Source organism: Rattus norvegicus, chromosome 1 (genome assembly GCF_036323735.1).
Source record: "Rattus norvegicus strain BN/NHsdMcwi chromosome 1, GRCr8, whole genome shotgun sequence".
Lineage (NCBI taxonomy): Eukaryota > Metazoa > Chordata > Mammalia > Rodentia > Muridae > Rattus > Rattus norvegicus.
In genome coordinates, this window is record NC_086019.1 from 185,699,504 (window position 1) to 185,714,190 (window position 14,687).

Consider the following 14,687-nt stretch of genomic DNA (forward strand, 5'->3'; position numbering starts at 1 on the left):
TCCATCTGAGTTTGACAACTGGAGGGGAAAAAGCAACAGATGTTCAGTAACTGGCCAGTTCCTCTAGCGCTGCCTCAGTGCAGGCACAGAACAATGGATTCTACACAGACAAGGAACAATCATAACACAACAAAAGACTCCTGTAAACCCCATGTTCTCCCTGCAAAAATGTTTGTTATACAGAAAAGAAAAAAAAATCATTTGAAGAACAGAGAATGAACAATATCAGAGCAAATAATTTTTGAAAGAAGAGGCAACAGATGACAGGTTTTACTCAAGTTTTTAATGACTTCTCTCCTATTACTGTAAAAAAAGAAAGGCTTGGATTTTTTTGTTTTGTTTTGAGTATGTGGAAACTATGAGGTCATTGTTTTCCAGAGTTTTTACTATAGGAAACAGCTGCAGGGAACTATACAAACAGAAAACACTGCCCCATTTAGTTGCCCCTCATTGTGACAAGAGTATAAAAGGACAGGAAAAATCCATCAAACCACACATATCAAAACAGATGTAGCCAAGTCAAAGCAAAAGCCTGAAGCACACAAAGGAGGATGTAAAACACTTCACTGGGAACAGCATCTATGTTATGTCAACTACATTTGGGTTAAGGTGTTCATTCTATGGGCAGACTAGACAGGCCAGTTCTCAGCTTTCCTAAAGCTGCAGCCCTTTAATACAATTCCTCATGTTGTGGTGACCCCAACCATAAGCTATTTTGTTGCTACTTCACAACTGTAATTTTGCTACTGTTATGAGTCATGTTTTCTGATGTTTGTTGGCAACACCTGTTGAAAGAGTCCTTTAAAACCCCCTCCAAGAGGGTCTCAATTCATAGGTTGAGAACTGCTGACGTAAATGATTCACTTTGTACAGCTCCTGAAAATGCAGCAATCAACAAAGACAGCATTAAAAATGGTTTTTAAAGTTCAAATACAACTAAATTCATCCCTCACCTCCAAAACCATTTTCCACTTTACCAATCTTGAAAAATGCCACCCCAAGATACCCTGTCTCAAGAACCCTCCATATTATTTTCAACTCTTCCTACCTCACTCTTTCCTATACAGCTGTCAAATCCTGTCAACACACCTCGCAGTGCACACTGCACACATTTAAAAAAGGAAAGAAGCAAGAGACAGGACAGGACATGCAGCCCCTTATCACCAGACTGCTTAAGGGAGCCTGGAGACTGGAAGTGCACTCTTCCACACAGTAACTCATTCTCTGGCTTCATTTGCTCATAAAGTCCTGAGTACTGAGACCTGCCACTCCATCTTCTGATTTCTTTCCTGCTCTTGGAAAATTTAAAGCTTTAACTGAGTTATGCCCCAAGTCTACAACAGACTTGGCTGTCAGCAGCATATCCACACTGCCAACAGTCTAGTGTGCAAGCTGTCCTTAGCTGTGGCTTCCTCAGTTCAGACCAACCAGTAGTGAGCACATTCCACAAACCAGGAGCGGGAACGTGATACTGAATAAGACGTAATCCCTGCCCACTGCATACAGGGAACCGGGTAAAGCACAATTTGGGGTCAGAAATCTGAATCCCCTTGCTCTCTGTTTTTCAACAGTTCATACAATCTAGGGATTATCTGGTCGTAGGAAGAATGTAGGAATAAGTGCACCCAATCCTGTTATCCTTTGAGGAACAGATAGATGGCTCTTTACTATCTCAATTTCTTCTCAGTTATTAGCTGACCCAGACTGTCTCACTATATCTTAATTATTTGACATTTTATTAAAGGCTACTGGTTTTTGTCAATGGCATTCAGTATGTCAATAGTTATTTAATGTTAAAATTCACACAGAATAACTTTTTTAACTTGACAAAATGAGAACGTCTAAAGAAGAACATGAAAGAGAGTAAGCAATATTTGACAGTAATAGAACTGATAAAACAATGCAGAATTCATAAATGCATCATCAAATGCTAACGAAGCCTTCTGCACAGAACAGGGTGGTCCTAAGATTGGATGAGAACAATAGCATCCATTAGCACTTGCTGAGCACTGTGTGCAGGCCCTCTGCCAGGTTCTTCTCACTTATTCCAAAACAGACTTAGGAAGTAGATATACTGTCATCTCCTCTGCAGATGAGGAAGTGAAGCCCAGAGATGTACGCCTCAAAGTCTCACTGTAAGTAGAGTGGGACTAGAGGAAAGGTCACTAACTTACAGCTTACCAAATTACACAAGCCTCAGTATAAATCCACGTCACACGAGCACAGTCAACTCCAAATTACTAAAGAGAGAAATGCTTTGGAACAGAACAGAAAAGGAAAAAGTATCAAAATCAGAGTAGATAGCATAACCAAGTAGAATTTATTCCTGCTGTGAAATGAAGTTTCAACATAGGAACATCAACTAATGTAAAATACCACACACTAACAAAATGTGTAACTGATACAGAAAAGAAACATTTAACAAAACCAAAACTCTTTCAATGAATTGGGGGGTGGGAGGGAGCGGTCAACAAACCAGGAAGAAAAGGATACTTCCTCAGGACAGGGGCAAGCACTCTCAGTGGTGGAAGCATGAACGCATCACCTCTAAGACCAAGAAATGAGGCAAGGATACCCACTTTGCAATAAAGTGGGGGGGAAACAATCTAAAAATATCAAAATTGGAAAGAAGTCTATCTCTCTTTATTCACGAATGATATCACCTTTTATGTAGAAAATTAGAGACAGTAGGAAAATCTGCTAGAATAAACTAAATAGCAGTCGCAGAATACAGAATCAACATAACATGACCAAAGTATGTCAATGACATACTTTTATACACTATTAATAAACAATCCGAAAAAGAAATCAGCCAGTCTACTTACACAGTTGAGAGTGTAGCTCTCAATTCAGCAGCAGAAAACCTGTTTGATATGTGCAGGCCCTGGATCCCATTCCCAAACCAAAAAAAGAGATTCTTTTTACAATAGCATCACTGAGAATAAAATATCAGTTTTAATTGAGGTAGAAAAAACTATACTAAAAATACAAAACACAGAAAGAAATAAGAAATGACATAATTGGAGTAGTCTCATTTTTATAAACTGTGAAATTCAGTGTCATTATGATATTGCTACCCAAAGCAGTCTACGGGATGAATATAGTTCCTACCAAAATTTTAACAGCGCTTTTTCTTCAGAAATCAAAGTCCTTAAGTTCATACAGAATATCAAGGGACTCTGAAGATAAAAGGATCTTGAAAAGGATAAAGATGAAGGTACCACACCAGATTTTCTAACTTACTACACAATCATAGTAATCAAAACAGCATGGCACTGACACTAAGACAAACATACAGAGCATGTACTGCACATGTACATAAGTAGTCAAATTGTTGGCAATGATGAGGAAAGACAGTCTACCTCTACATGTGCCTCAAATGTATCTCCTCCTCCAGTGCTCGCGCCAGGTCCATCATAAGAGCCCACTGCCTGGTCTCCACGCTTATTTTCTGCTCACTATTCAGCACTAGAATGAACATTTTATGTTTGAATATAATCATACCAGAACACTGCTTGAAACCAGTAAAAACCAGCTTTTCCCCAAAATGAAACCTAAATATTTCATCTTGGCCTATAAAGCCCAGAGAGACCCATCCCTTTCCAGCCTCATCCATCCCACTCTTGTGCCTTCTTGCACTGCAAACAAGGACTGTCAGACTTCTAAATACACCTCCAGGTCTTTCCAACAATATAGCCTCTTTGAGTCCATTTTGTTCCCAAACCCTTCTGGCAAATTTATTATTCTCGCACATATACCATATCTTTATCTTAGTTTAGCGCTTAGGATTTAAAATTTCTCATTTGTCAGTGTTGACTAACATGTGCCTCCTCTGTGACAAGTTCTGAGAGGGGACCATGTTGCCTACTGCCTTCTTTACCATTGCTGTATCATTTTATTTAAATACTATGTACCCAAAGACTAGCTAGCACAGTGCCAGGAACTCCCGTTTGTAGAAGTTTTAACTCATTCTGACAGTGAATTAAAAGATGAATCAGTCTTCTGCTTATATTCCAGCTTACAAGCTGGTCCTTTTCTGAACTCCTACTGAACCTACAATTAATAGTTCAAAATTGCTTCCTTATAACAGATAGGTCCTCTGACAGCAAGAACTTTGTTCTGTAATCTTCACATTAAATCCTCTATGCCCAACCTCTCACCTAAACTAGCTCCTTTAAACACAATAATTGAACAATAATTGGTGTGGTTTAAGCAGATGCCATGCTTTAAACATGACTCCCAAAGCTCCTGTTCTTGAAATGTAATCCCCAATACAAACACTGAGACCTTTAAAAAGCTATTAGGCATAAGGGCCCTGCCCTCAAGAATGGATAAATGTCATTATCACACAGGTGTAGATTCCTGATAAAAGAACAAGTTTACACCCCATTATACCCTCCTTCCTTACCCCCTGCAAACTCACAAGCTCTTAGTCTCCTGACCAATCATCTGACATAGGATGATGGATAAAGAATCCTCTTTGACAGACGTAGGCCCCTCAACATTGGTATTCCCCACCTCCAGAATTGTAAGAAATCTGTTTCTTTAGAAGTCACCCAGTCTATGTATTACACCAGCAAAGAGAACCAGAACATTGAGTTCTATAATTGTCTGTGTATTTCATTCCCCAAGTAGCCTTCTTAGGCAATTTCTTTCCTGCCTCCTGTGCCTGATAAGAAGTGATATACATCAGCTCGTGCATTTAAAGAGTCTGAAAGGGTTGTTTTTAAGTTTCTGAAAGTACCCGATCCTCAGGAGCAATGGCATACATTCAAAGCTGGCTGCAGATGACCTTATTTTCACTACAATTCAGCACCAGTCTCAGAGGAAAAAAATGCTGCTCGTCTCGGCATGTCCGCTAGGCCTGCTCAAGCACTCCACTGAGCCCTGTCATGTCAGTGGCTGTGCAGATAAGGCCACTCCAGGCCAAGTGTTTTTGATTACTGAAAACTTGGAAGGAGTCTGCAGATTACTTCTATCAGTAGATCACTCTGCTGCAGTTGCTCTTTGGGACCACGGTTTGAAAACTGAGCCTATAAAACTTACCTATCATCTTGGATGGAAGTAGTCCATCTGTCTTTTTCACACTTGTTACAAAGAGGACTGAAGACTAACTAAAAGGCACTCCTAAGAACCTGAGCACTCATGCTCCTGGCAAAATCAAAGCAATGCATTGATCCCCCCTTAAAGCCCCAGAATAAGTATTCAAATTTCAAAATCATTTATTTACCTTACTGTCTTGTAAATAAAGTGGCTGACAGAAGAGTTACATCCAAGTTCTACCCTAGTGAGCATGCTTGTGCACACACACACGTACCAAATCTACAAGGTAAACCAGGCTAGAGGCTGGGACAGTTAGGGAAGTCTGTGCTGAGGAGAGATAAAATGTTTCTCCATCTCAGTTGTCCTGATATCTTGGGCTAATGATGGGGGAGGAGAGTTCACATTGTAGCATACAGATTCCCTGAAATACACCCACTAGATGCAATAGCACTGTCATTCCATGTGTAACGGGCAAGTATATCTCCCAAATGTCCCAGGGGATGCATAGGAAAAGGTAAAAATGCTCTCATCAGAAACCAGTACATGAAATAGTATCAGAGCATGAAAAGATACATGTTTAAAAAAAAAGATAAAGGCTGCAGCTAGAGAACTTTCTTGAAGCATAACAAAGTAGGGCCAATTTGTCAATTTCTGCAACCATAGTGCATCCAGAGGCAAAAACATAAAATAAAATAATAAAACTAAATAAAACAAAAGAAACAAAAACCACATTTACCTGGCAAGTTCCTTAAACTCAAATCAGTGTGGTTAGAAGGAAGAATTGTAACTGAAAACTTACACAGAGAAACGAGAGTAGCCTGGAAGGTCTAACATGATAAGATCGCACTCAAATCCACTGAGTGCTCTTCTAAACCTCATGGCAAACCAAGGCCGATTGGTTCTATCTCCTCTGCCAGCTCCAATCAGATGATGGCTGCCTGGAGAACAGAGGACTCTGAGATCCAGTGAGCTAACCTAGACTATGGAAAACACACTAAATAAGTATCCATGATGGCCACAAACAGAGAGGATCAGGGACAGACAAGCCTCACATCCGTCTCCAACCAATCCTCAACAGAGAGCAAGAGACAAAAAGAAAGGGAGAAAGAGAGAGGCAAAAGGAGGAAAGGGAGGACAGAAAGAGAGAAATCCTACACTCTCCTACTTTATCAACTCAGGCTCCCAGCTTCCCAGTTGCTTCCCATTCCAAAGCAGCCCACAAAGGCCTTCACAATTTCTTCACAACATGGTCCCCAAAGGCAGTCTGCACTACTATGGCTGGTCAGCGATCAACTACCTAATGCCTTACTGTTTCCTCAAAACATAGGCAATTTCACATTACCCCATTTTCACTTCCTAGCCCAGGAAACTTCTGTGCCTCCTATTCAGTGATGTCCTGTCATCTGCTCCTTGGAGCCCACTATTACTCAGAGTATAATCCTTAAGTAGGCAGCAGCAGTATCACATGGGAGCTTGTTGGAAAAGCAGCCTGAGAGGCCCCACTACAGCTAATCAAATTGTACTTTATAACTATGAGGCTAGTGCAAGTTCAAGTGCAAGACGAGCTCTCAGGGAAGCTAAGTCCCACTGAAATCTACCCCTCATAGCAAGTGTCTGCTCCATCACAGATGAGGTCATTTGGGTGGGCTGCCTAAGAGACAAACCTACTCATCTGCTCTATTAAAGCAGGAAACCAAACACCTGCTTCTAGCCCTCATGGCAGCCAACTGACAGGAATGTCACTTGTGACGTTAGCACAAACCTGCTGGGGGCTCCTAAGAGAACATTTATTTCTCTCATGACTTCCTGTCTTCCTACTGGAACACAGGGTGTTCCACGAGGTAACAAATACAGACAAAAATCCCAATAACAGCTAAAGACAACAGAGTGGAAACAGAATGGTCTGCATCAGCAGTGGGTCCATGAACTCTCTGGGACACCATAGAACCACCAGACTACTGTGTCAGCCTGCTCAACATTTCTACTTCACAGCACTCCTACTAGGGAATCTTCCTCCTGATACTGAATGCATTCCTATCCAATTAAACTGTTACTAAAAGGGAGGTGAATTAATGAATACACACTGAACTGCACTGAAGTTTCAGAAGATTACAGTGTTTCAAACATGAGGACTCCCAAGAACCAGCTCAGCATTGCTAAATATGCCTCTTGAGTCTCTATTCTTCTAAAAGTATTGACTGTTGGAAGCTTAATAGATGTAAAAGTGAGCACAACCTCATAAAAAGCAATGGGAACGACATCGAAGAATGTATTTGACTTTGCCAAAGTATGCCTATTAATCATCCTGCACACCTAGAATTACTAACCTACTTCTGCTCGCTCTCCTAAAGTGTATAAGGTTACAGAAGGGAGCAGCACCTGGTAAAAGCCACTGCAGTGTTCACATGCTAAGGAGCTGACATACCAAGAAACGGCAAACTTCACCCTAGGATCCTGCCTTGAAAACTTCCTCTCCACTGTGGCTACCTGTGGGCGACTATAAGCAAAGGAGAGGGATCCTACAAAAAAAATGCCGTTCTCCTGGTTTCTTACTTTGAGACCTGTAACATGAATCTTTTGTTTCTCCAGTCCTTATTTCAGACTAATATTTCCAATCAAAATTTCAAGATCAAACGCTAACACTTTTTCTTTTTAAGCAATACAAATGCAGTATAAGCAAAAGCAATTACACAGGCAGTGGTAGGCAATGGCGGTGCTGCTCCTCAGCGAGGCAGGCCCTACCCAAAGCAGACCTCTCCGCTGCACCATCACTCAGTCCTGCAATCCAATCAGTACTTAGAGAAATGTACTGAGAGAGAAACTTGATAGCACAATGGAAAACCAGCACCACTTGCCATAAATAGAGACAAATGAACAAAATTCAATAAGAGCATAACAGCCTTATTAAATTTAGCTACTGTTGGGCTGACGAGATGGCCCATCAGGTAAACATGACAACCTGAGCTCAATTCCCCAGAACCCACATTAAGTAGAAGAGAACTGACTCCTCAAATTGTCCTATGACCTCTACACAAGTGCCACACACAGACACACACACCATGCACATGTAAACATCTTTTAATGTTGTCCGCCAAAGACTCTAAACTTGGAACTTGTTTTCTTACTTTAAAAGAGGAGTGGAGAGGGGTAGGTTGATCTCAGAACACAGGAGGCTATCAGGAACATCTCAGGTTGAAAGTCAGCTTTGGGTTACATAGTAGGACACTGTCTCACGGTGAGACAGCTGTCCAAAAAAAAAAAAAAAAAAAAAAAAAAAGATGGGGTAACTATCAAACTGGGGAGTTCTAAGCATGAGGAAATGAGGGAAGGAATGGAAAGATTTATTTTTCATTGTCCCGCTCCATTCTCGTTAATATCATACCCATATCCCACCTCAAAGTACCCCTTATACAATCTCCAGTCACCTCCCTGCTCAGCTTGCAGTAAGAACCCAACTCCTTAGCTAACCTAAATGACCCCCGACATCTGGACCCAGCAAACTCCTTTGCTCCTCAATCTCATCATCTCAGTACATGGGCAGCTTCACCAGCAGCTGCAAGCCAGGATCACCTCCTCCAGCTATTACATCACCAGGTTCTATCTTCTTCAAAGGACCATCTGATAACACCTGGTTCGTTTTACTTAAGGATAAAAAAAAAAAGTGCTATGCATGTATGGTACTAGGCATAGCTGAAGCACTTTATGTAGTACATTGAAGCCCCTAAAAGTGCCCAAACTGGTAATCTCGCTGTCCAACATGACCTGTCAACTTGTTATGAGTAAGTACTGGCTAACCAGGAGCATAAAAAGGCTCAGTAATTTGATACTTAAGAAGCAGAAGAAGGATTCGAACCCAGATGGATACTCTCCCACCAATACCCGCTCCAAAGACTGAAGTTCCATGAAGGCAGGGTCTTGCTCCTGGCAACATTCATCCCCAAGGCGGATCAAAGAACCTGACGCCTATGTTCTGGGGCTCGGAAGACATGCTGGATACATGGCTGGTGGGAGGAATGTGTTCCTTTGTCATCTGGGTTATCTTCCAGAACTCGCTGAGCATCCAGCGCACGCAGAAATCCTCCCGGCCCGAAGAGGAGGAGCCCAAGAAGCGCCCAAGCTCCAAGGACCCCCGGTCTCACCTTGAAGTCTCGACTGTGCTGCGGGGTGTACTCCAGCGTCCAGAGCGCCCGCACCAGGTGCGCTAGCTGCTCGGTGACCTCGCCCTGGCCGTGCGGGCCTCGGCCCGCCGGCTGCTCCGGCTCCGGCTCCGGTTCCGGCCGGCCCGCCCGGTACTGGCCGAGTGCCAGGTATTCGGCGAAGAGCTCGGTGTTACTGAGGCATTGCAGCGTGGCGTTCATGAAGCACGTGTTGCCGTGGTTGCGGAGCCCCGCCACGCCGGGCACCGGCTCCGAGGCGCAGGCGGGAGGCGCGGGCGAGGCAGGCGGCGGCGGGCACGGCGGCGGCGTGGGCGCGGAGGCCGGCCCGGGCGGGAAGCAGCTGCGGAGGCCGCCGCGGTCCGGGGCGGCACCCTCGGAGCTGAGGTGCGAGAGCGTGGACAGCGTCTTGAGGACACGGCTCATGAAGCTGCCCACCGAGCGTGCCGACGACGGCGACGAGGGCGCGGCCGGCCCCGGGCCCCCAGCGCCGCCGCTGCCCCCCGCGCGGCCGCTCCGGAACAGCCGCTTGCTGAACGAGCGCTTCTCCTTCCCGCCCGCCGCCACCGGCGGCCCGGGCCCGGGCGCGGGCGCCGTTACCTTGGACATGGCGGCGGCTGCCGATGCTCATCACCGCGCCAGTCCGCCCGGACCGCGACTCCGCCACGGCCGCCGCCGCATCCCGCCGCCTGCGCCTCACCCGGGCCAGGGGGTCTTTGCGCCCTACACCACCTCAGAGCTCCGGGAAAGAGCAAGAGAGAGGAGACCGAGGGGCGCGCGTGCGTCGCGCGGCCGCCCAAGTGGGCAGCTCACGTGACTCCCTGGACTCGCTGCCCCGCCCCACACTGAAGCCGCGAAGCCGCCATATTGACTGTGGGAATAGTGCTGTCCCTGAACCTTGACGCTAGGACTCCCGGTTCAGGGCGTGGTTCTGCGTGGTGAGGCTCAAGGCAGGCCATGTTTAGTATGGGCACGGTCCTGCCTGGTGGTGCAAGCGCTGGATGGTGGATTTTAGGGGTGGGTCTCAGTCTTTGCTTGTCAAAGGGAAAAGATCTAAAGAAAGTACGGAAATCAAGCTGCCACGTACCAGGTAACCGAGGAGTTGATAGATGTAGCTTTGTCTTGTCCCAGGCGAGTTAACTCAGCCTGGCTCCGGAGGTTCTGCCGCCTACCATCCGAACGTTGTCACGATGCTGGCACATTCTGGTGTGCTTTTCTTTCAGGATGTACGTTGGGGTCCCAGCAAACTAGAATTGCTGATGTACCTTCGGGTCCCAGCAAACTAGAATTGCCTTACTGAGAAGTTTTGTAAAATACAACCTTTAAGTCCACTGAGCTCTCCCTTGAATCACCCGATACACTGAGCATTTACTCACTCATTCAATCATTCATTCATTCATTCATTCAATAAATAGCAACTGAACACTTGCTGTTTGCCAAATACTGTACGAAACTCTAAGCATACTAAAAGAATAAAACTGTGTTCCCACTTGCCTTTCTACAATTTACATTTTCAGTAGGTACTCATTCATGATAAGCTCAGTATTCCAACACGATATGCCAAGCATGGAATATCTTCCTTAATCTTCAGTTCAGTGCCTTTGATGTGTCATTTAAACCCAAGTTTAGCTCAAAGACTTAACCTTTAAACCAAGGGTCCCAGACGCACTGCTATCACAGAGGCTAGCTAGGTAATTAACAATGAACAAAGAATCCAGGTGAAGGGTCGGTCATCTGCTGATCATACTTCACATGACTTGGAAATACCAGAAATGTTGCGGACAGTGGCAACCTGCTAATTAATATTCTTCTAAAGAGATGGCTTTCACTCACCTCCAGTCAGTTGTTCCCGTGTGAGAATGAGGGCTTAGTGTTGCCAGATCATCTGATTTTTAGAGAGAAGGTGGAAATTCTATTTTTAAATGTTGGTTCAACTTTAAAAAAAAAAAAAAAACAGTGCATGGGAGAACTGTGTGCATTAAGGCTGCCTTCTACTCAAAAACCACTGGTTTCTGACCTTTCTTTGTATGTTCTCTTTGCTGAGAGATGAGCCTGAGTCCTGCAAAAACAAAGATACTGGGAAAGAAAACCCATAATATTTTAAAGATAGAAAGGCCACCCTACACCCATCTCAAAGTAAATAGTTTTGGCCTCTAGATTTCTACCCAATATTAAGAATCCTATAATGGTGTTCTTGGTTTCCTCTGAACAGGCTCAAACCAACTCTGCTCCTACCTCCTAATCAAAACATCTGTCCTAGCTGTACCTCAGGCTCCTTGCAGCATCAGAAAGAAATCCACTTGATCACAATAGAAGCTGAAGCCTGTGGCCCTCCACCTTTGTACATGTGCTTGCTGCCCCTAGTGATTCGATCCTGATTGAGAACCTTTACCCAAGCTGATCCATCTGCTCCAGGTATCTTGAACTTCCTCATTTAGCTCACCTCTCTTCATCTCTAAAAGCTTGCCTTCGTCAATTGCATCATTTCTGCAGACCCTCTTAGTACCTTTCAGCCATACCATTAACTTGACCCTGTTGGAATTCAACATCCAATGAGCCTCTGTCATAGTTGTTTTCTATTGCTGTGAAGTTACCACGACTAAAGCAACTGGTAAGAGAAAGTACTTACTTAGGGGCTTGCTCACAGTTTCAGAGTTAGTCCACCATCATCGTTATGGAAACAAGCAAGCAGAGATGATGCTGAGACTGTAGCTGAGAGTTTTCATCTCATCCAAAGGTTGGAGGCAGAGAGAATGAAAGCAAGAACAAAAATGTGTGCGTGCGTGCATATGAGAGAGAGGGTGAGGAGAGAAAGAGACAAAGAGACATGAGTCTGAAACAAAGACAGAGATAGAAACAAAGTCAGAGACCGGCTGGGCTTAGTGTTTGCTTTAAAAAAAAAACTCGAAGCTCACCCTCGGTGACACACCTCCCCAAACAAGGCAACACCTCCTAATTCTTCCCAAAACCCAAACCAGTCGCACTCATTAGGGACTAAGCATTCAAATATATGAGCTTATGGGGACCACCACAGTCTTCAGTAAACTGGAGGCTCAATCCACAAGACCCTCACCTAATTTTACTCACTCGGGATACTCAGTTAAGATTACTTATTCTACAAGAAACATCTAAATTACATCTGAATTCCTGGAGGAATATCTGAGAGCTGCCTTTCCAAGCTCCTCTTCCTAGTCTATGCTTATTGGTCTCTAAGAATATCAAAGCCACCAGTCCTGGCTTCTCCAGAATAGGCTTTGAAGAGTCCCTTGTGGGAACACTATTATGTTGTTGTTGTTGTTGTTGTTGTTGTTGTTGTTGTTGTTCTACTACTACTACTACTACTACTACTACTACTGTTACTACGATTTTATTTGTTTTTATGTGTATAAATGTTTTGCCTGAATATTTGTCTGTGCATCACATATGTGCAGTGTACTGGAAGTCTTAATGAACACTGGGTCATTGAGAGGACCTTGATTCAATTCCCAGCACCCACAGGGCAGCCAATGCCTATGACTCCAATCTCAGCCCAATGTGTTCATTGTTAAGACTTATCTGAAACAATATTCCATAGTAGATATCTCACTGCCCCTCCCTTGCACTTACCAAGGAAAACACAAATGAGAAATAAGAGCACAGTGAGGAGTAGCCTTGCCTATGCTTTAGTTATTCATGCAACTCTCCTTGGGCCGAAACTCAGGTCAGGGAGCTTGTGCATTTAACACACTGTCAAGTTTATCTCGGGGAAGACTTATCTGGCAAACAATGAATGGAGAACACAGTCCCCACCGAGGAGATGGTGCTGACTTGACGAAAGAAAGAAAAGACAGACCGGAAGGAAGGGAAGGAAAGAGGGAGGGAGAGAGGGAGAGAGAGAGAAGAAAGAAGAAAGAAAGAGCTAGGTGGCATCACCATTCTTAGGAATCGCAAGGCCAGGCTGGAGCAAGTTAACACAATTTAACACTGGAGAGATTTGGGGACACTCTGTTCCTTTGAGAATCAGCTTTTCACCTCTGGAAAGGACTGCCGATGCCCATCTTCACATTTGGGTGGATAGTCATGTATTTGGTAGTGCATTAAAGCGCCTCATACTCCACTGAGTAGCCAGGCAGACAGCAACATATTTTAACACACGAGGAGAAGTGTAGTGATTTTAGCTGGCACACTGCTGTGCTTTGAGATGAATGAGTTCAAATACAAGCTGGGCTTTGAGGTCTTCACCATTTAAACCAACTTCCAGCTTGGAACGGATACAAATTAGGGACAAGATCTCAAGCTTCCACTGTGGAAAAAAGACCAGAGCAGGGATTGGGGAGAATGTGTTCTCCTTCCCACCCCTGTTAGCTAGAACCCAGGGAAGTACCTAATAAAGACCAACCAGGTGTGCCTCCCCAGTCTCAGACTTGAAAATTGTAGAAACCAGGTGAGTTGGAGGCAATGCTTTAGATCACAAACCTGATTGGTTTCAGCAGTGTAGCATCAGTGAGGATAACGCCAGGCATGGCTGCAGCCAGTGTCCTGCTGGCCACATTTCTGGCAAGTTCTTACTGGTGTCTGCTTCCCTGAGTTTCTGCCCAAGCCTGTTTCTCCAGCTTTGTTTTCATTGTGAGCTAACCTGATAGGCTTCCTATAAATTCCTTTATTGCTGAAACTAACTGGTGTCAGTTTCTTTTGTCTGTAATCAAGAAAACAACTAGCAGTGCCTTTTAATTAGCTATTTTTAAATTTTATACAGGTGTGAGTTACCTACAGGTGTTTGCATTTCCCTTTCCTTCTATATGTGCTGGTTGACAATAGTAATTTGCATATGAACTGTTGTTGATGTTTCATTTTTTGAGAGTAGCCTGGTCTTCATGGTGATCCTCCTGCCTCAACTACCTGTGTACTGTAATTATAGACATGTGTCCTGCTTTGTCCATTCTGAATCATTTAGTCACCTTACAACCATGTTTACGGTGTTACCATATCACATATAATATTTTATGTATTTAAATTGATCCATCTCTTCTAGTAAGATGATTATTTACCATGCTTAGACAAACAGCTTTCCCTGCCCTGAGATCAGTGTTTTTCTTTCATATTCTTACGAGGAGTTTCCCCTTCACTTTAATGTCAGAATTTCTGGAATTTCTGTCTCTGTCTCTCTCTGTCTCTGTCTGTCTCTGTCTCTGTCTCTCTGTCTCTCTCTCTCTCTCTCTCTCTCTCTCTCTCTGTGTGTGTGTGTGTGTGTGTGTGTGTGTGTGTGTGTGTGTGTGTGTGTGTTGTGAAAAACTGAGGTAGGGACCTACTGTGGTTCAAATTACCTTTGACTTCCCAAAACTGGTATTGAAGTTTGGTGTCAGCATAGCTGTGCTGGGAAGACAGTGGGAAGGGTGTGGATCATAAACATGGAGCCCACACAGGGACTAGGACTTTCTCAGGTGAGCTCCTGCTTGTTCTTGTAAGACTGGATTACTTACCATGAGAGCAGGGTACCCTGAACCAAGCTTG

The 14,687-nt window shown here is 44.1% G+C and overlaps 1 protein-coding gene across 2 annotated transcripts in view; it reads right to left on the bottom strand.

Moving 5' to 3' along the window:
- Usp31 (ubiquitin specific peptidase 31) overlaps window positions 1–9,996 on the bottom strand; it is a 66,869-nt gene extending 56,873 nt beyond the window's left edge. The window contains 1 exon segment of one of the 2 annotated variants that reach the window (NM_001107548.2): window positions 9,183–9,961. In NM_001107548.2, the coding sequence (NP_001101018.2) occupies window positions 9,183–9,806 (624 nt within the window). In that variant the 5' untranslated portion in view covers window positions 9,807–9,961. 2 annotated transcript variants of the gene reach the window in all.
- Between the last annotated feature and the right edge of the window lie 4,691 nt (window positions 9,997–14,687).